At 34.2% G+C, this 22,286-nt stretch overlaps 2 protein-coding genes across 2 annotated transcripts; one reads left to right on the top strand and one right to left on the bottom strand.

Annotated features, from left to right (window-relative positions):
* Nucleotides 1–9,492: 9,492 nt before the first annotated feature.
* Nucleotides 9,493–11,140, top strand: LOC127105128 (40S ribosomal protein S11). The gene is made up of 6 exons (XM_051042289.1): nucleotides 9,493–9,504; nucleotides 9,590–9,630; nucleotides 9,726–9,826; nucleotides 10,434–10,578; nucleotides 10,672–10,761; nucleotides 10,889–11,140. The coding sequence occupies exons 1-6, from the start codon at nucleotides 9,493–9,495 to the stop codon at nucleotides 10,977–10,979; spliced, it is 480 nt and encodes a 159-aa protein (XP_050898246.1). The 3' UTR covers nucleotides 10,980–11,140.
* Nucleotides 11,141–14,402: 3,262 nt separating this feature from the next.
* LOC127104981 (licodione synthase) lies at nucleotides 14,403–16,300 on the bottom strand. The gene is made up of 2 exons (XM_051042129.1): nucleotides 15,417–16,300; nucleotides 14,403–15,312 (listed from the first exon to the last, which is right to left on the bottom strand). The coding sequence occupies exons 1-2, from the start codon at nucleotides 16,290–16,292 to the stop codon at nucleotides 14,662–14,664; spliced, it is 1,527 nt and encodes a 508-aa protein (XP_050898086.1). The 5' UTR covers nucleotides 16,293–16,300; the 3' UTR covers nucleotides 14,403–14,661.
* Nucleotides 16,301–22,286: the final 5,986 nt, after the last annotated feature.

A 22,286-nucleotide genomic window follows, 5' to 3' on the forward strand; every position in this document is an offset into this window, starting at 1 on the left:
GTGTTGTTGGTATTAAAATGAGTTTTGCGCAACCCTAGATACATGTTTCAGCAAGGCAGTTTGATAATTGTCACAACTTAATTAGTTTTGCACGCTGTCAGGGGAGGGCGATTCTAAATCTGTCGCAACCCCTATTTCTTGTTTTGAGTTTTGCACGAAATTAGGGGCGGCGATTCGAAAAATTTCGTGAGAACCGTCATAATAAGTGTTTGAGGATGGTTCACGACAGTCGTAATAAGTGTTTGAGGGAGGTTTTTGAGTACTTGTTGCAAATTATGTATTGCAAAATTTAAATTTTCTTGTAGTGTTAGGCACATATAAAGTTGAGGCTCGAGTGTCGTTTACCTTAATTCACCCCACGTTGGAGAGAGAATTATACTGAAGGTGAAATTACATATGAAGTAGCACTTACAGGGAACCTAATGCATTACAAACAAAAATTATATTACATTTTCTAAGAGGCCACCTATACATTCACAAAATTAAATCCTATACATAAATTTTGGTTGACTTTGTATGATAGAGATTGCACCGAAACTTTGTAGGATCGATATTGCTTTGGTTGTTTTATAAATATGATTATGTTGTTCTAGAAAAATTATAACAAATATCATATAAAAAATCAATTTGCTGTCTAATCTTGCATTTGTTTACTTTGACTACTAAAACCCTTTCCCCAATTTTACGATTATTGAGAGTATCTGTCGCAACCTGAAAAATACAGTGTGCGAAAAAAAACAACCGGCGAAAGAAAATGACAGAAGAGTCGCCACCGTGCGTTATTCATCCCAAAGGAGGGAAAGGAAACGCTCGAAGTAAACCTGAAAAAGGAAAGGACAAGACAGGGTCTCGCAACCAAATCTTGGGTTCGGGAGTCGGTTATGCGAAGGGAAGGTATTAGCACCCCTACGCATCCGTAGTACTCTACGGGATCCACTTTTGTAGTTCTTGTCTAAAGGGTGTGGGTTTATCTTGTGCTGTTTGCCAAAAAAAAGGGTTAAATGAAAATGACTCGCGCGGATGTCGCATCCACTGCATACGTATCTCATCTGAATATGAGAATCAGAGTCTTCGTAGCTCGGCTGACCTATGGGTTGGGGGGATGTGTGCTCGCTAAGACATCGCGTCTTATGCCTACGTATCTCATCTGGCCTGAGAATCAGAGCAAAACGTAGTTCGGCTAACTACGGGGTTATGGATTGGGTTTTGGGCGAACGACGTCACTACGCAATCTACCGGATGCTCGACCTTTGGAGACTTACTCGCTTGTAGTAGAAGGAGTTAACGTGTTGCTTTGGGTTTTAGGGTTTGGGATGCTCGAGGGCAAAAAGGTAGTCCTTGATGAAGGAACCGTGCTACCTGCAGGGATACAAACACATACAAAACAAACATGTATAAAGTAAATGTGCCAACAAGGGGCTCAAACGTTGCCTCCTATCGAGGTCTTCCAGCTAGGAAAGCAGTAAAATGCGGGAAAAATGTAAAAGTACCACGCGGATAAAGATCCGAAGTAACAGCAATTAGAGGAATGGGAAACCCTGAGATCCTTCCAAGCTAACATCATCAAAGAAAGTGGGTCAGTACAGGTAATCGGAATGAACCTCCAGGGGTTATCCCACAAATAAAGTGGGAAACCATGCAAGTTATCCCTGCAAAAGTCATGTGAGCCCTCACAAAAATTCAACAAAAGGGTTAGTGAAACACCATAAGCATTTTTTTCATGATCAACAGTATGGCTTCAGAAAAACTCAAACCCTGTGGCATACACTCAAAAATTAAACGGTTAAACATTCAAGGCATTGTTTATACATTCATATACATATTAAACCCATGGGCAAAAAACCTAATGAAATTTATCCATCATACCTCATACATTCAGAGTATTCAACTTCAAAGCAAAAGGTAATGGGAATAAAGGCAAACCTGATGGAGAGCTTGATTGAAATTGAGTTGCACCCGTGAGGTTTACAAAACAATCTTCAGGGTTTATGTGAGGCAGAGGTGATTCTGTGTAGTTGAGTTCCCTTCGGGGTTTGGAGGCTGCTCTGAACTCCGTTAGGTCTTCTCTCACTATCTTTTTCCTCAGGGTTTTGTTCCAAGGAAACCTCAGAGTATTTTGCTTCTCTTCAAAATCCCCCTTTTGTTCTGTGTTCTCTCAAGTGAAACCTTGGTATTTATAGACTGAATTTCATGGTTTTGTGAGCTCAAATGAGAGAGACCCAAATCCAAAATTTTTTATTATATTTTATTTATTTAATTAATTAATTAATTAAATTTTTTTATTATTATTATTATTATTATTTTTTTGTAAAAAATTATTATTATTTTTTTTTTCGTTTTATTTTTTTTTTCGTTTTTTTTTCCGGATCTAATTCTGATTGACATGATGAAATGCAATATGAAATGCTAAATGAATGCATGAATGAGGAGGGCAAATTTTGGGGTGTTACAGTATCAAACTCAATAATTTGAAGTGCAAACTTGAAAGTATTCTAGACCATGAAGATATTCGAAGGGTGGTTATGATTAAATATCTTTCTCCATCAATCCATTGCAACAACTCTTTTAAGTTCACTAATATTTATCTTAAGCTAAATGGCAATGTAAAAATAATGTTTACAACATTTCATCACTATGAGACTGTTAGGTGGGAATCTCGACATCAGGCTAAATGTGATAAAATAAGGAAAGAGAATGCTCTTTGGAGTTATCTAGGATTTAAATACAAAGCATTGTTCGACGAATAAGTTGTTCGATAAGAATATGAAACTCATAATGTGTCAAAATATGCCTTCTGTGAAGGAAGATGAATGTGAAACTTAGGGATAATCTCAAGTTTAGAAGATTACTTCGACGAAAGGGTTGTTCTACATATATTTGAATTTTGAATGACAAAGGAGTAACCGTATTTCATTCTTATCCACTTTTGATAAGAAAGGATACGTGGAGCGTTCTAATGAGTCGAAGACATGCCGAGTGTAACATGTCAATGCTTGGGAGAAGATTCGTTGGCAACAGTTATTTCCATTTAGTATAAATAGGCGTCTTAGTGTTAAGGATTAAGTGTGTTCAAATTACTGCACAATCAATCATCTTTATTCAAAGTATCCAATATGTAGAGAAAAGAGTACAATTGAGAAGATATGTGTGATAACACCATTATATTTATATCAATTAAAGCTTATTTACATCTTCTTGTTTAACAATTATCTTTTACTACCAATCATTTATCAAGCATTATTTTATACTTTACTTGCATTTCTGCCATTTATCTTCTTAAGAATGCTTTCATCAAACATTCTTTATTCAAGGATACTGTCGAAGTGTCCATCTTTCATACAAGATTTTTAGAACAATAACACATGTTCTAGGATCAATCTGGTCGATCCTGTGAGTAACCAAAGTTTCTACAATTTGGAAGACCAACAGTTGTTTACCAATTTTCACGGTAAACAAATTGCCAATTTTCATGATAAACAAATTGCCAATTTTCACGATAAACAGAGACCAAGGGTCCTATCAAATTGGACACCACAATAGTTAGATCTACACATGATATTCTTAAGATAATGAATCGTCTCAGACTCACATATGAAATCATGAAATGTCTCATTGAAGATGATGAAAATATAATTATCCACAATAACATATGTTGGATGTACCTGGTTTGTTTTTCATCTATGTTTTTTATTTATAAGTTATCCATATTATGTCTATCACTACGCCAAGTAAGGGAAAAGAGGGCGCTTATTTTGGCCTATAACAGCGCTTTTAAGCGCCCTCTAAAGTGGCGCTGGCATAGGTAAAGACAGCGCTTTGTTTTCCTGGAGAAAGCGCTCTCTAAAGTGGCCCTTTAAGGGCCACATTATAGTGCGCTTTCAGAAAAAAGCGCCCTCTGGAGTGGTCCATAAAGGGCCACCTTAGAGGGCGCTTTCTGGACAAAGCGCCCTCTAAAGTTGTCAATGTAAAGTGTTTAGAGGGCGCTTCCTACAGAAAGCGCCCTCTAAAGTGTTAGTTATTTTAAAAAAATTTGTTTGAAAAATAGTGGGTATTTAATTGGGAACCTGTTCGCATGCTGCAAAAGTGTAAAATTCATATTGATTTCATCCTTTAATCCAATGTTATACACCATTAATCCATTGATATATACAACATGAAACCATTTATATACAACATTAATCCTCCATATATACAACATTAATATATTGATATTCATGCATGTACAACAACATTCCATACATATATGTACAACAACTACAACCTATATGATTCTTTGATCAATAATGAATTGACACAATTCATCCTTCATTTCATCCAAATGAGCTCTTGAGTAAGATTTGTATTCGTCAAAGTACTACAATTAAGAGAATAAAACATATTCATGATTTAGTAACAAATTAGATGAAATATCCGATAATATTAAAATAAACCCTAAGTTATTATTCCATACCATTTTTGGGATGTCTATACGATTCAACGCAATGATATCTCTCATAAATCTCAATACAAAAAATCTGCTATCGACCGAATTGTTTTGCTGAGGACACTACACAGAAAAACAAACAATATATATATATATATATATAGTTAATTTCTTACAAACACTATTATAAGCAAAAAACAAACACTATTATAAGCAAAAATAAGAAACTTAATATATACCTGAACTCTGACCCAGGTAATGTCCTTCCTATTACGATAATTCTTTTTCGATCTAAATTTTAGTATTGCCCTAACAAAATAAAAACGTATATTGAGATCAATCTGACAGACATAATTAAATATACAAATACACACGAATATTTAGGGGAATTTCACTTACGCGTCAACCGTCTTCTTCATACTCGGATATTTACTCCAATCACCCGATAACGAATCGAGATAATACACCATTAGTCTCGAAAGATCCATGGCAACCAACACCCAGTGACCACTGTAAAATAAAACAAAAATTTAGATGCATGAAATTTTTTTACGTAAAAGATATACATAGATTAGAATGAAATTATTAGAAAGAAAATCTAACCCGTTGCCAGAATTAAACGGTAAAAAATACAAACTGTGTGTAGTATTATCGCCGGCTGCCATGAATCTATCGACTAGTTCATTCTTTACGGATGTTGGATTTTTCGTTATAAACGTTGTGTTGATACGGGAAGCAGCAATAAAATTGAATCGGTTACACAATTCAGTTCCCCGCATCAATGTGTCATACATATATCTTAAATAGAAACATAATAAACATTAGACTACTCATTGAAATGTGTAAATAAATTGTTCAACTAAGTAAATAATAGATTGATCGGAGTACCATATGTATGTATGAATGACAGCGATGCCCAATTCTTCGTGTTCAAAAAGTTGTTGCATGTCCTCCTTTGCAATTATTTCGGAATGAGCAATTCCGAAAACACCTTCATCAATATCTACACTACGGATGGCGCCGTGCATAATATCTGACTCTTCCACCATTTTCTCAAGACGCATCATAATTTGAGATTTTGTCCCGGACGTCGTTGGAATATCCTTACCAGCTTTTTTCAACTTTCGACCGGGAACCTAAAAATTCATATAAATTAAATCATGACTTTTTGTGATGCAACAGAATCGTTGCGTATATAATTCAATGGGTATATATATATTTGTACCTCTTTTTGAGATGCAACCGACTCGATGCATCTTGAAATCCCTTTACCAGCTTTATGTGTGGGTCTTGTAGGAGTCTAACATTACCATGTAATAAGGATTGATTAAATATCATAATTGTAGCTGAATTGAAATGTGAATACTAAATATTCATAATCATTTAGAACATATATACCTCGGCATCTGGGAAAATTAGATCTGACGGCCATCCAACAAAGGATCCGACTGCATCTCGCATCAACGTTGTCTCTGAAACAACGTCAGGTAATGGTAGAAGCGCGTCCATATCTAATATAAGGTCAACCGAAACTTTCATATATCCCACCGGGAGGGGATTATGGTGAAGTAATTCACCCGAAGTGTTGTGCACTTTTCCCTTGCCAACTATGCGATAAGTTGGTGACGATAGATACAGCTGACAAGGTGTAATGCCCTAAACCAATAATAAATGTTATTGTTAACGTGTATATGTGTCAAGTAAAAAAGTGCTATTTTAATTTCATAATAACATATATAATTACCTCGGGAAATTTCGGTTGACAATTGATACTAGCTCGGTCACTAGTATCTTTTGCCTCGGAACCGCACCTTTCCTCTCTATACCTTGCATTCTCCTTTTGCAGTTAGAGTACTTGTGCCCTTAACTCCGCCAAGGTCTCCATCACCTCTTTGTTGGTAGGATTTTTTGTTTTTGGTTTTTTATAAAATGACGACGGAGTCACACCAAAACCCTTACCCCTCACACGACCGGAATACTCAGGAACATTTAGTACTCGACTAAGTACGCTCCTGCAATCCTGGACCTCGGTTGAAGGTAAGGTTTGGGATAAAGTCTCCTGAAATATTATTAGAGGAGATTAAAAATGAATTATATGTCTAACAAAATTTTCGATATAATTAAAGAAATAATGTTACATATACTTACACATTCGTCATAAACATTTTGAACCGCTTCAACGACAGCCCCATCCTTCCCAACCCGAGCAGCCTTCCACAATACGTGCTCCGGAAGAGATGTTGCGTCACTTTTCTCCTCGGCTAGCTACACATTGAATCAGATTATAAGATCATCAATTATAACATATTGTGACAATGTATAAGCTCATAGCATTTTAATATACTCACAATTCTTTGTTGTAACCGTGCATATCCCGTACGCCCTTTTTTGTACGGATACGCGGGTTTTGATGCCCTTTTCCGATTTTTGTCGCTTACTTCCTGGATAAAAAAGTTTAAGGCATATCAGAACCAAGTAACTTAACAATTGTATAATACCATAATTAATAGACATTACATGGAATTTTTCGTTTCTTCGTTTGGCGACAAAGTTATCCCATTCTTCGGCTGAAATAATCTCCGCATACTTCATTGGTCGTTCTGCTTCAACAAATTTTCCTTCCTCATCCTTGAGAAATTTGTTGGACAAAAAGGATCGAAATCCTCTGAGTCTTTTTCCGGCCAATTGAATACAATATTTTTGCCGGCTTTCATCGATGTGAAAGGATCTCTAAAAAACATACACATGGAGTGTGTTATTATAAGTAATATTATAACAATATATGGTCAACAAATAGTCAACAAAAAAAACATATAACAATATATGGTAAGTACCTGTATCTCGGACCATATTTTTTCTTTGCCAACCTTCAATTCCGGACTTCTCCAATTATCACATGTAATCGGAATATTTTGTCGAACAAGGAAACCAATGTAACTTGCCAACATTGAACCGTTAGGCTCAATTAGTTGGTCTTCAGCACTCCAATGTACTTCAAATTTTTCACCCTTGTCTCTTGCACAAATGATTGACTTCATAACAGTCAATCCTCGTTTGATTTCTTTTTCAACATTGTTACGTGATCCACTCGCGTCATGGGTATCGTCTTGGTTACTAGCCATTTTATCTGTAATATAGAAATGATTCAATAAGACCCAAGTAAGACAATGACCATATTCGTGAAGCTACACAAAAAACACATTCATATACCTTCAATTTCTCTCATGTTACAACAATCTAAACTCTCTCTTTTTTTCATCATTATTGAATACAAACTCACACACACCTACTGCATACAAAAGACCAATGCAAACTTATGGTGTTTGGAACATGAACAAACTTGCATCCATAATCATCAAACTTCCAAGCACAAGCTCAAACACACTCCAAATGACATCAGTTTTCAATCAGAAATAAAAAACCTTACAACAAGGTGCTCATGAACACCATATAGTGTTCGTTTGCCCTAAACAACATTAATCAACATAATGCACAAAATGTAAAACTCAGTTTAGAAAATGCCCTAATCAAACACCTGAAAATACAAACTATTGAGAGAAATACCTTCAAGGTGACGGTAACGATGGAGAAGAAAGTGAACAGCGACGGTGGACACAGATAACTCAGTGAACGTGAACGCAGCAGCAAAAAAAGGCGACGGCGACGACGACGGTGAGGGAGGGAGAACGAACGGAGGACGAGAGTAATCGCAGTAGAGAGAAAATCCAGTTACGTAAACGAAATAGCATATAGAGAGGGAAAATAAAGAGACATGCAGTATATGTTATAATTTTAATGTTTATTAAAGGGGACCTTAGAGGGCGCTTGTGTAAAAAAAGCGCCCTCTAAAGGGGGCCTAAGAGGGCGCTTCTAAAAGCGCTCTCTAAGGCTTTCCAAAAGCGCCTTATAAACTGGAAATGTACATGGACTTAGAGAGCGCTTTTTTAAAAGCGCCCTCTAAGGGTACCCTTAGAGGGCGCTTTCATAAACGCGCCCTCTATTGGTGTCCCTCCATTTCCTCATTATTTTTTCGCTTCACTTTAGAGGGCGCTTTGTTACAAAAGCGCCCTCTAAAGTGCGCTGTCTATTCCAGTTGTTCGCTCCTTATTTTTTCTCTTCACTTTAGAGTGCGCTTTTTTAAGAAAGCGCCCTCTAAGGTGCGCTGTCTATTCCAGTTTTTGGCGTAGTGTATGTTGAGTCTGTCCATGAGAAAATTATTTAAATAATATCTGATTAGCTAATACAACACACCGTTTCTCCCACGAACGATTTAAGGAAGACTAAGGGCTTGTTTGAATGGCTTTTTATTTTTAGTTTTTAAAAATTATTTTTAAAATCAATTTTAAAAAACTATTTTAAAGAATAAAATAAAATAAAATATGTTTGATAATCTTATTTTTTAAAACTGTTTTAGAGATGAGAAAATGAAAAAATTTATTTGATAGATGTATTTTCAAAATATATTTTAAAAATGAAATTTATATTATTCGTATTTTAATTTTATAATGATGTTTTCAATATATTTTATTTTAATTTAGATATAGTTTAAAATATTTATAGTATAATATTTATCATATTAAATTTAAATATGAAATTCATGATATATTTTTAGAATACTTTTTAATACATGTGGGATGAATATTCAAATAATCACTACGCCAAAAAGGTTTTTTAACAGCGCATCTTAGACAGCGCTTTTAAAAGAAAGCGCTGTCTAAGGTTAAAATAAAAATAAAACACGGAAAATGTTCTAAAAAAATAATGAAAGCGCTGTCTAAGGGGGGGGGGGGGGGGGGGGGGGGGTCTTAGACAGCGTTTTTAGAAAGCGCTGTCTAAGACCCCCCCTTAGACAGCGCTTTTAAATATAGACCTTAGTCAGCGCTTTTGAGAAAGCGCTGTTTAAAGTCTTTCAATTAAAAAAAAAATTAGAACAATCAGGTTTAGGTTTAAGGTTTGACCGGGTAGACATATAACAATCAGGTTAGGGTTTCTCATCCTCTACCAAAAATCTGAGCGAGAAGGTTTCCAGTGCGTGCGGCTTCACCAAATCCCTCCTCCGCAATTCCACCATGGCTGAACAAGTAACTTCTTGTTGCTTCGTTTTTCGTTTTTTCATTCTGCTATGTTTCGATTTTCCATTGATGTGTATTTTTTAATCTGTTACAGACTGAGAAGGCTTATCTCAAACAACCCAAAGTGTTTTTATGGTATATTCAGCACTTCATATCTCAATGTGTGTTTTGTTTTTAACTGTGATGATTGTTGATCCATATTTGTTTGTTGTTTTTGCTCAATTTCGTAGCTCGAAGAAATCTGGTAAGGGGAAGAGGCCCGGTAAAGGTGGAAATCGCTTCTGGAAATCTGTTGGTCTTGGATTCAAGACCCCCAAAGAAGCCATCGAAGGTTCCTTTCTCTCTGTATTTATATATCTCAGTGTTTGTATATATATGGAGTGTCTTCAAGAGTGTGTTGATGTTTGGTTTTGAATGTATAAATGTAGCCTTTTGAAGGAGATGAGTGATGAACACACTTTGATAGCGAATTGATGCAAATCAAAATTAGAGAAAGATAGAAATAATGCAATAGAATACTACTAGAGCATTTTGGATTTGTGTAGTAGATGCTTAATTACATCTCTATATTTTTCTATGATTTCATACTTGTGAGGTTGCCAACTCTGTTTTTGTTGTGTGTTTTGTATTGTATTCCTATTGGAAGTATTGAGGTCTCGGGTCTCTATGATGTGCTTAGAAATCCTCAATACTTGTTCAAGTTATTAGGTGTTGCTTTTTAATGAATGGTTTTGGTATCTATTTTGAAAGAATTGGTATATATGTGGGGCAAATGTAAATGCTTGTATCTTGCTTCATGAAAGTGTTAATTGCAAACAGAATAATGGTCTCAATATATAGAGGCAGACTATTCTTAATATATCTCTGTATGATTATATGGTTATGGTTATTTTATTTCTGCTTCTAATACAGAAATGACCTTTGAATTTCAAATACAGGAACCTTTATTGACAAGAAGTGTCCATTCACTGGCAATGTTTCCATCCGTGGTCGTATCATAGCCGGAACCTGTCACAGTGCCAAAATGAATCGGACTATTATTGTCAGGAGGAATTATCTTCACTTCATTAAGAAATATCAGAGGTATTCTCCTTTAATGGCATGCTCGTCATTTTTAATTTGCATGCTTGGATAAACATAATTTGTAAAACCTTTTTCCTTACGTGCTCTACTTAGGTATGAGAAGAGGCATTCCAACATTCCAGCTCATGTGTCACCTGCCTTCCGTGTTAAGGAAGGTGATCATGTCATTATTGGTCAATGCAGGTGAAACTCTAGCAGAATTCTATCATTTCTGTATTAACCCATAGATACTTTTATTTTAGTATATTATCATATAGATATTGGTATATGTATGTGTGTGACTAAGCCTTTACTTGTGCCACTTCTATAGGCCACTCTCCAAGACAGTGAGGTTCAATGTATTGAAAGTCATCCCAGCTGGATCATCCAGTGGTGCAAAGAAGGCATTTTCTGGCATATGAGATTTGGTTGGCACTCTTAGTATAGAGATTTTATCATCTATGTTGAAAGTAATTCCCGATTTCTGTATGGTGAAGTTCTTATCAGTTTTGGTAATTTTTGTTTGCTTTTGAAGTTCTGTACTGTGATTTGATAAAAGATATTTTAATTATGTTTATTTTACTGGGCATGATCTTATTTTGGTTATTGAATACTAGTTTCAAATATTTTGAATTTTGGACAGAAAATTCCCCCTAAATTACTGTTTAGTATTTTAAACAAGTCTATGTGATCCAACATAGAACCTCAGTTTACAGAACCCATTACCCAACCTTATCAAATTTCAATGGGTTGGGTTCTTCGACGGATTTTCAATTTTGTTGTCAAAACTGTCCGATCCGTTCAGTTATGGGTTGAATTGAGTTTGTGGGATGTGTTTTAAATTAAAAATATTTTTTAATTTAAACCCTAAACCTGGAAAAAATGTGGTTTAAAACAAAAGCTTCAAAAATTTTCGTATACCTTAGACAGCGCTTTTGTAAAAAGCGCTGTCTAAGGGGGGGATTAGAAAGCGCTTTAGGAAAAAGCGATGTCTAAGGGGGGGGGGGGGGGGGGGGGGGGGGCTTAGACAGCGCTTTTTGAAAAGCGCTGTCTAAGGTATACCTAAAAAAATTAAAATAGGAGGGTCTTAGAAAGCGCTTTTGGCCAAAGCGCTGTCTAAGGGGGGGGGGGGGGGGGGGGGGGGCTTAGACAGCGCTTTTAAGATTTAAAAAAGCGCTGTCTAAACCTTTAGCAACGGAGGTTTAGACAGCGCTTTAAAGCGCTGTCTAAGGCTAAAAAAAGCGCTGTCTAAGGTCTTGTTTGTTGTAGTGAATCATATTAATATTAAATTCGCTCTATTTTATATTAATTATCTTATATTCATATCGAAAATACCATTTCTAATATAAAAAAAAGTAAATGTGTAATTTTTTTACGTATTTATAAAAGATTTGAAACGAAGCAGCAATCCAATCATCAACGAAAATCATTCATTTTTCTTTGTTTTCTTTCATCCTCTTTCTTCTGCAATTTTCTTGTCCATCAATTATACTTCTTTTGGAGATTAACTAGTTTAATGTTTAACAAATTCTTCTTATTTTAATATTTTTACCCTACAATTAATCTTCCTAATTTATTCTCCAATCTATCTCAAGTACAAAAATATCAATATTGTATACAAATCTCAAGTTAGAAGACTAAAGTTCAATATTACATACAAATCTCATGTCAGATGACAAAACTCGGTCCTTCAATCTCATTGGCATCATATACATAGATATTGAGCAAAAATTCATGAAATTGTCGTAATCGATCTAGTGCAAGAATGATTTAATTGGGTAGCTCAAAGTACATTCCAGGTCGCACAATTGGGCTTGGGTCGCACACTATGTGGATTGAATTATGAAATATCCAAGGAGTAATTGTCTAGAAATATTTGTCAAAAGAAAAAATTCGTCCCCCCACGATTTGAGTAACAACGAGTCTTCCTCCACTCCTATGTTTTTGATTAGAAAACTAAGCAAACATTTTCTCTTTCTTTTTTAAGCCCGACCCAAGGAGTATTATATAAATAATCAAACCTCAAAATTGGGGAGGATCATTAGCTAATTACACAAAGAAATCACATAGATTCTCTTGCAATTCCTATGTAAGTAGTCTCTTTCAACTATTGTACTTTTAATTAATATAATTTTAATTTATAATTATATAATTAATGATATATAGTTCCTAATGTTGTTGGATTCTTTAATATTATAGATTTTGTGTCATGTTATTAAATAAATAACATATAATCAATTTTGAATTAAGAAATCTGAAGGTGAAACTAGTGTCTGATTGAATCAATGATATAAATCCTTAAACTATTTTTTTTAATGAGATTTCAAAACAACTATATTTTTTTAGTAATTAAATACTTTGATGAGTCAATTAATAGTCAAATTACAATAATTAGATTTAATTTTATTCACATTAAATAAAATTTAAATTTATGAAATTTACATCTAAAAATCGTCATTTATATAATATTATATTAACCATAAATTAGTATTATAAGCCTTGGTATCAACACTTTTGAAATGAATTAAAAAATTGCTTATTAAGGAAAGTGATTGTATGCACGCTTTCATCGCATAATCCACCCTTCTTTCTTAATAGTAAAATATAAAATTATAATAATATAGAATTATTGATGTATAATATAGAGTTATTACTGAATTAGTTTAAAAAAAATGAAATGCTCGCTATAATGAATTGAATATTTATAAATGAATAATATGTACTGAAATCCACTTATGTATCAATATTAGATTTATATATTCTTAGTAGTTTTAGTAAGAGTGTATTTTAAAATTTTAATATAATAAATTAAAATATATTTATATTTAGTTTTTTAAATGGTACTTTATATTTAGTTTAAAATAGAGTAATAATTATTAAAACTAAATAAAATATTGTAATGTTGTAATTGATAATTGTTTGAAAATTAAATCAAAATTTTAAATGATATTATTGTAGTTAACTTAATATTATTATTGTATTATATTATAATAGAATTTAATTATAAGTAATAATTCAATTTAATTAAATATTTACAATTATGCCATTAATAAAAATTGTTGGTGTTTTCTATATTTTTTGAATCCTAGCAATAGACTAAATACTAGAAATTGAAAAAGCAAAACACCATTGAATTGTTTTGATTTTCTGTTTTGAAAATAGAAAAATTTGAAACAGTTTTGGAAAAAGAAAATCTAAAAAATATAAACCAAACAAGTTTTCTAATTTTTAAATTTTTAGAAAAGACAAAACAGTTTTTAAAAAGACAATCAACATGCCCTAAGTCTCCTAGGCTCCATGTTTTTGAGAATGGTGACTTTCTAGCCAAAGCCTAAGGATCTTCGATAAAAGTTTCACTTCAAGAGTTGAAAAAACATTCACTAATTCCACCAAAATCACACGAATATAGCCGCTTGCAATCCTCACAAACAAATTTTCTTTAAAAAAAATACTATTCTTATATCGTATTTTAGTGTTCATTAATACTGTGAATAGTAAAATATTATAATAATTATATTATTATTTTTTAAAATATAAAAATTATTATTTTTTTAATATTTTTTATTATCTGAATGTTTATTAACCAATTTCATAATTTTTATTAACCAATTTCGATGCCTGTTCAAAATTATTTTTAATATTTGGACGTTTATTAACCAACTTCGTCACTTTATTAACCAATCTTTTACATTTAGTTAACCAACTTTTTTTACTATTTTAAATCACTGTTCACGTATATTGTTCGCGTACTGTTAAGGCACTGTTAATAAATATATTATTTTATTTTAAAAATATATGGTTTACCGTATAAATACACTGAATAGTATATACGGTATAAGCATATATAGGAATATCAATGCTCCACTCTTTTATTAAATAGAAAACACACATACAAAAGCACCTTAAATAATTTGACAAAACATGTCAAAATTATTTTTAAACTAGAAAGCAAATTACATGTTTAAAAATCATAAATGCTTAAGATTAGCAACAATTTCTCAAAACTACAACAAATCAATATGATTTTACAAAAGTTATACTATATAACTTTTACAAAATCACACTGACTCACCATAATTTCAGAGTGACATGCATTAAATAATTTCAAGTAGCCTCACACTTTATCCTCTCAACAGGAACACACAAAAGATCATGAGCCCTTGGAGCAGTCAATCCTGGCCGTTCATCAACATCAATCTCACCAACATCACTCAAAATCTCACCAGTTTTGTGATCCACAACCTTAAAATCAAAACACTGAATAATAGAACCAAGCAATGCTGGAATTTCTTGCATGGCTAATGAAACACCAGGACACATTCTTCTTCCTGATCCAAATGGTAGAAGCTGAAAATGCTGTCCCCTAACATCAACTGAATCTCCTTCACCATTTTTCAAGAATCTCTCAGGACGAAACTCCAACGGATTTTTCCAAATTTCTGGATTTCTTCCCATAGACCAAATATTGACAAAGAGTAATGAGTTTTGTGGGATCACATAGTTTTCGACTTTGCACTCAGTCACACAGTTTCTCGTAACCATAGCCACGGGTGGGTGAAGACGAAACGTTTCTTTTACGATTGCTTGCAGATATGGAAGATTTGGAACATCAGATTCTTCAACAAGTCTATTTTTTCCTACTATGCTTTCGATTTCTTCACGAGCTTGTCGAAGTAAAGATTGGTTTTTCATGAGTTCCACTAAGGCCCATTCTGTTGATATTGCTGTTGTGTCTGTCCCCGCCGTGAAGAAATCCTGCGATATCGCGGCATTCAAAAGAATTTGCAGTTATTTTATAAGTAATTGTATATGCAATTATGCATGCAATGTAGTAATAATAATAATGGATTTAGATTTACCATAGTCAAGGCCTTGATATGAACCCTTTGAATTTTCACGTCGGAACTTTGATTCTCAACAAAATCAAGTAAGATATCAAGAAAATCTCTAGCTTGACCGTTGGAATTCTGTCCTTCGTTCTTCCTCCTCGTCTCTTCTCTTTTGCAAATAATTCTTTCCACCAATGTATCAAACCTATGAAACAAATGCTCTACCCTCTTCCCGAATCCTTGTAGGTCAACTTTCTTAAACAACCAGATAAAATCTGAAACGTTAAACTCTCCGAAAATCTCTGTCACGCCACGGACAACCTCCCTAGCTTCCTCGGCTTCACCTAACATCATCTTAGAAATCACATTGTTCGTCAACTTCAACAATTCCTCGGTTATATTCACAACCTCGGATGTTTTGGCTTTCTCAGCCAAAAGTGTCATGAAGTCTTGTGTTTCTTGTGCCCTCAAGTGTTGGAAGTTGTTTATGCTACGAGAGCCTAACAGTTCGTTCATGCTAAGTTTCTTAATGAACCTCCAGTAATCGCCGTAAGGCGCGAAAGCTAGGGAGGAATCGTAAGTTAGACGTTTAATTGCGGTGGTTTGGATGCGAGAGTTAAAGGAGAGTTCGTTGTTTTGAAGAAGTTGTTTGGCGAAGTGAGGGGAGGAAGCGACTACGCAGAGGACAGAACCGAAGTTAAGAGAGATCAATGGACCATATTGGAGGGAGAATTTGTGAAGGGTTTGATGGAGGAGAGGACCTAAGAGATGCATGTGGCCAATGATTGGAAGTTTGAAAGGTGGTGAAGGAGGGAGGTTTTTGTGACGGTTGGAGTATTGTCGGAAAAGTAAGTAGCAAAATAGAGATGAAAGGAAGAAAGAGAATGCTAGAAACTGAGGTTCCATTGCTTTATTCTCTTTGACTTTCACTATGGAAGATGAGTGAATCCAAGTTCTTATGTAGAGGAAAATAATTGGGGGGAAGTTGAACATGTACCTTTTTAGGTTGTAAAATTTATTACTATGTGATTCAAGGTTTGCTACAAATGGATACAAAGACATGCGATTGGAAAACTTATATTAAAAATTATCATAGTAAACTATATTTAATTAAACAAAACAATGTTTAATAATCATTCATTTGGCATCTTCATGATGTACCTATATTATTTGATCAAATTAAGGTTGTAATGATTAGACTATTTGAAATTTGAAATTACTAATTCTGCCCCTTTTTTTTTATTATCCATTAATAGCATTTTTGAATTTTACATGAGAGATATAATAATTGTAATATGAAAATGAGAATCATAAAGGATTTTATAAAATAATAATAGTTAAGAGTATAATTGAAAAAATAGTATTAATAATTTATTGGTATTATAAAACTAGAGTTCTAATGTGATATAATTTTCTTTTTTTAAAACGATTTATGAAAAAAATGGAGGAGTAACTTATAAGTTAGGAGTAATGAGTCATGATGTTGGAAGGATATACATTAAATTAAGAACTATTTTACAAATAAGAGATATAATATTTTTCGAAAACCTTAACATATTAGGTTATTGATCATCTCTTCATATATTATTTGATCTTCACTTTTTTAAAATAATGTGAGATTTCTAAGTTACATTTGTATTAAAATAATAAATTTCGAAACTCAAATTTGGGTTAAAAGAGTATTTTGTTAGGCTTTACTTATTTTTCAGTGAAACTCCACAGTTAGTTTGATTTCATTTTTTCAGCGGGGAGTTTGTTCGAGGCAATCTCAGTTGTGGAAGTGTCGTTTGAGAGGATGATAAAGCTTCATCTCTTTTGATGAGTTATTGCACCCTCTCCTCAAACCACTAGCCTTTGTTAACTTCTCCAGATACCAGTCTCGCTCAATACTAAGCACATTGAGACACTACCATATCACTTCTTTCTCTTTACGAAGACGATGAGGAAAAACGTTATCTCGTCTTTCAAGAACACCAAATGCTAAGATAGCAAACACCCTGCGTACTTGGTATGTCTTTTTCTCTAGCTCTTCATGGCGAACGACCTCGGCCTTGCTCAAGAAGTATTAATAATCTTCTTTAGAAACAAATGACTGGAACTTCTTTTCCGTTCGAGGACCAGTGAGGACTAGAAGTGTATGAGAAGGGGTAGTTGAAGTCGTTGTTGAAGCGAAACTAGAACCGAGCCTTCCTTGGTCTCACCCAACTATCTAAGACTTATTTTTGGTGGTATACAATTGAGAGGCATCTCAAAAGAAGGATCCATGGAAGGAATTCCTCCAACCTCATACGGTGAAAAGTGTAGAACACCTCTCGTCATAAGTTGGGTAGAATAACCCTATGCCTCTGTTTGAATCATGATATGAAGGTTTAGTATTGACATACCGTGGATCACTCTATAAGTGGAACTCCCATGGTGTCCGACATATTAATAGCCTCTACAAGCGAAGGGATAACCCTATGAGTCATCTTCATTTGTATTATCGTTTGGTGGAATTTCATCTTATTTTTAAACCTAAAAATAAGCAAGTTGAGTAAATAGTCACCAAGAAAGCATTAACAAAAAGAAGAAATTTTCTACATCACTCACCAAAGATGACATGCCTCTCCTCTTTAGTAGCGACCTATACTAACAAACACGTTTCTATGAACCACTTCTTTTATTTCTTTGACGCTGCCCCCGAAAGCAGAAACTTCGTCAAAGAAACCTAAATCCTCAAAGAAGGCTACTAATTTCCTTTTCATGTAGGTCATTTCCTGGGATAAATCGTCTAGATTGGAGACATAAGATCCGACGCCCGCCAAGAAATAAATCTGACGCCAGAACTTAGGAAATCGACCTGAACATTGGAAAGACGAATCAAGTTCTATGTTTCATATGTTAGCATGAACCACTTTCGTAAGGGGGAGGGGAGGGGGGGGGGGGAGGGTAATCAAATAATACCAGTCCTTGAAGTTCTTCACATTATCAAAATACACCTTGAACATCTTGATACTTTTCTTGAGGGAAATCAAACCTTGACCCTACGCCAATTCGGCGGAACTCGTTGGGATTTAAAGATATTAAAAAAGATTTAAAGATATTAAAAAAGAGTGTCAAGGCCGAAACTCTTCTCTTGTGCTCACACCAGTACTAGAAGACTTTGATGTAAACCCAAATCACTAGATGCAATTATGAACGAGCAATTTTCAGATGATTTAGAATGCCCACCTCGAAGTCATTAAAAGGGAGGCGAACACCAAATAAAGGAAAACATGCATTCGTGAAGGGGGAATGAAACGCCCATCATACTTGCTGCATATCATTTTATCCCTATTCAAGGAAAACACCCCTAAATCCGAATAAGGACCCACCTCAGGTAAGGCATGACCCAGACCACCCTTACAGGAAAAGGCGGAAATAATATACTATGTATCTTGATCCACCCACACAACCGAGTTGTCTCCTACTGTGTTCCAGGCTCCTGGGCGAAAGTTGTCCATTTTAAAGAGGGATGCCAATATATAAAAAGAAACAACCATCAGTAGAAACATATGATCAATGTAATTTTAAATATTGCCTCCCTGTTGAATATCATCTATGGCGAGGAATTTTTCCAAGTTACAAGATAAGAATGACCAATGCTTTAAACCTCTTTTCATAGTAGATATCGTGACCCTACATTCTACCATCGATGATAATTTTCTCCTTCAAAATATCCCATAGTATTTATCTAAAGAAATCCTAGTAGAAAATACCAATATAGAAAACAAAGGTTTTTGAAATGTTATATAACTCACTGTCTTACATGTTGTATGCTCCATTAAAGGAATGGGCAAAAAATGTATCAAACGATGGTAACCTAGAAGGGGTGACGAAGATAAAAGAAATCACATACATAAGAGAAAAGTTCTAAAGAGTCGCAACTGGAAAAAAGAAGATAGTAACCTCTGCAACCGTTATATATCATCCAACAAAAATGATTGTACGACCGATAATGGTAGATGTCGGGAAATGCAAACTACCTACGATCCAAATCTTCCAAAGACTGTTCAGAATACTCGAATACCCTAGTACATAAAGACATCATTACTGCAAGATGTTGGGTCACACGTTGAGACTCTTTTACAAAACATTCTTTAATCACGAGAGGATATTTAATATCTGTTCTAAGTGTTATTAATGTCATGTCAAGGCGTTTCCACTAGAAGTCGTATTTTTGAAGGAATGTGTAAAAAACCATCACTCTACGAAGTAAGAGCAAGAGTTTGGGAGACAATTGTTTAAGCCCTTTCGCCTGATCCATGATGGAAGGCCCAACAACAGGCATCGTACAGAAAGACACGCAAAAGAGGTGAGGCCTCACCCCAGTCGATGACAAGTAATTCCAACCCTCCAATGCATCTCATACTGTTAGATCCAATTGGGCGACAACTCGAAAGAGACGTCGCATCCCACGAGGACGGTTGTAAACGTCCACACTATATAAAGTCCAACGTGCGCCATTTCAAGTATTCTCTCGTTCACACACTCATACTACTTTTTCACTTGACGTTGGAATGCTAACCTTATATGTCCACTACCGCTTTATCGTATGGGAAGTTCCCTTCACTGCACCGAAATTTCTTTCTATTCGATCTCTACAATTTTTTGGTCCAGAGCTCTCTCTCTCTCTCTCTCTCTCTCTCCCTCCCTCTCTCCTCTCTCTCTCTCTCTCTCTCTCTCTCTCGTCTCTACTCTCTCTCTCCTCGCTCTCGCTCTCTCTCTCTCTCTCCTCTCTCTCTCTCTCTCTCTCTCTCTCGCTCTTCGCTCTCGCTCTCTCTCTCTCTCTCTCTCTCTCCTCTCTCTCTCCCTCTCGCTCTCTCTCTCTCTCTCTCCTCTCTCTCTCTCTCTCTCTCTCTCTCTCTCTCTCTCTCTCTCTCTCTCTCTCTCTCTCTCTCTCTCTCTCTCTCTCTCTCTCTCTCTCTCTCTCTCTCTCTCTCTCTCTCTCTCTCTCTCTCTCTCTCTCTCTCGCTCTCTCTCTCTCTCTCTCTCTCTCTCTCTCTCTCTATATATATATATATATATATATATATATTATATATATATATATATATATATATATATATATATATATTATATATATATATATATATATATTAACCTAATTAAAAACTACATTAATTATTAAGGCAGAAAAAAACTTGAATTTGACTTATGAAATAGAATTTTTTTGACACTGAGTTGGATAACTCATTTGTAGTACAATTAAATATTTGTGTTTTTCACCTGTCTCAAAGAATGGTAGATTTTCTTATAAAAAAGAAGAATGGTAGTTCGCAGAATTGAAATTTAGTTGTCTTAGTGTTTTAAATAAGAATATCATTATTACCATTCACGAATTGAAATGTAGTTGTCGTAGCATTTTAATTTATTGGGCCATTCTGAGTGGTCCACAGAATCGAATAGTTGGTTTTCTGCAACTTATGGTTTTTGTGGGAAAGAAATTAAAGAGGGTGACATATTTGATTTTGGGTGCAATCATTTTTGGTTATTGCCAATTACTTCATTGTAATTCGAATTTCAAGGAATAGCTCTTGCGAATGGTTTAAATATAGCATTCAATAATTTGTATTTGACATTCCATAATTATGTAATTTTAATAGAAGAAAGATTCAATATTACAATTGTGAAAATTTTGGACATGGTGATGATGAATGCTGGCATGAAAAAGAAAAAACCTCTAGAACAATGAAGAAGAAATAATTGTGACAAAAGGAGGGTCATGTTCTGACTTTGAACCACAAATACTGATTGTAACATCACCTAAAGACGCAATGATTTTTAAAACTTGGTACCTTGACACAAGGTGCTTAAATGATATGAGAAATGATAAGAAGTAACTCACTGAATTTAATCAAAGAAAAATAACCAAAGTGAAACTGGCTGAACAAAAAGGAAGGTTCTTTTTAATTTTCTGTATGGCAAAAAGGAAGTAATAGAGAAATTTTTATATGTCAATAATATGAAGTTAAGTTTGATGAATGTTAGTTAACTACTAGAGAGGGATTATTAAATAACCTTTGAGGATGATCCACTTAAACTATATGATGCAAATAAAAGTCAAAGGTTGGTTTGTAAATTAGAGTGTATAAATTTTGCCAACTAAAATTCTAATTGGTGAATATATTTTTTTATCGTATCCATGAGAATTGTTTTAAATTCTAAAAATTTAAGGTGTATATCATCATAAGGAAAACATATATAAGGAAAGTCTTGATCTTTCAAGAAGTGAAAAAGATCCTGGGAAGAACAATGACGTGTGGGAATGTGATCTTTCATGTTAACCTTTTCATTCTTTATGGGAAGAATTGAAATAAATGATTCAGGAAAATGAAGATCATATTTATATTTATTGAAGTGTATTAACATGTGATAAATGGTGTGGAACTATTACCTGAAAATCCATCAAAAACAAAAATAGACCACTCACATAGATATAAAGACAAAAGAGCGAAATGTTAGATTAAATTGGAGAATTTAACATGCCAATTGTATAGAAATGACAAAAAAAAATATTATTCATATAATTTTAATTTTATATAAATTTATATTGAGGATATTATAGTGTTATGTTATTGATGAAAGTTTATGACTATTTGTGTTAAATTAAAGTCTTATATGTTTCTCCTTCTTGTAACATATATGTTTCTCAAATGTGTGTGATTATATTTAAAATATTTGAGTTTTGATTCCTACTATTTTCACGAATTTACATTTGTTCTCCAACTTTTGTAGTTTGTAACTTCTTCAAATCATCGAAGCAAGTATTTGCACACAAATGCGAGAATCTACTGTCTTTCGATTCAATTCAGCATTATCTCAATCTCTGTTCTTCGGATCTCCACACTACAACAAAATCCCTGTTTTACTTTGGTTAGA

This window comes from Lathyrus oleraceus, chromosome 7, assembly GCF_024323335.1.
Source record: "Lathyrus oleraceus cultivar Zhongwan6 chromosome 7, CAAS_Psat_ZW6_1.0, whole genome shotgun sequence".
Lineage (NCBI taxonomy): Eukaryota > Viridiplantae > Streptophyta > Magnoliopsida > Fabales > Fabaceae > Lathyrus > Lathyrus oleraceus.

Coding starts and splice junctions, on each gene's coding strand:
- LOC127105128 (XM_051042289.1), top strand. Junction 9,827..10,433: donor CCCCAAAGAAGCCATCGAAG/GTTCCTTTCTCT, acceptor TTTCAAATACAG/GAACCTTTATTGACAAGAAG. Junction 10,579..10,671: donor TTCATTAAGAAATATCAGAG/GTATTCTCCTTT, acceptor TGCTCTACTTAG/GTATGAGAAGAGGCATTCCA.
- LOC127104981 (XM_051042129.1), bottom strand. CDS start 16,292: ATGGAACCTCAGTTTCTAGCATTCTCTTTCTTCCTTTCATCTCTATTT. Junction 15,313..15,416: donor ATATCAAGGCCTTGACTATG/GTAAATCTAAAT, acceptor GCGATATCGCAG/GATTTCTTCACGGCGGGGAC.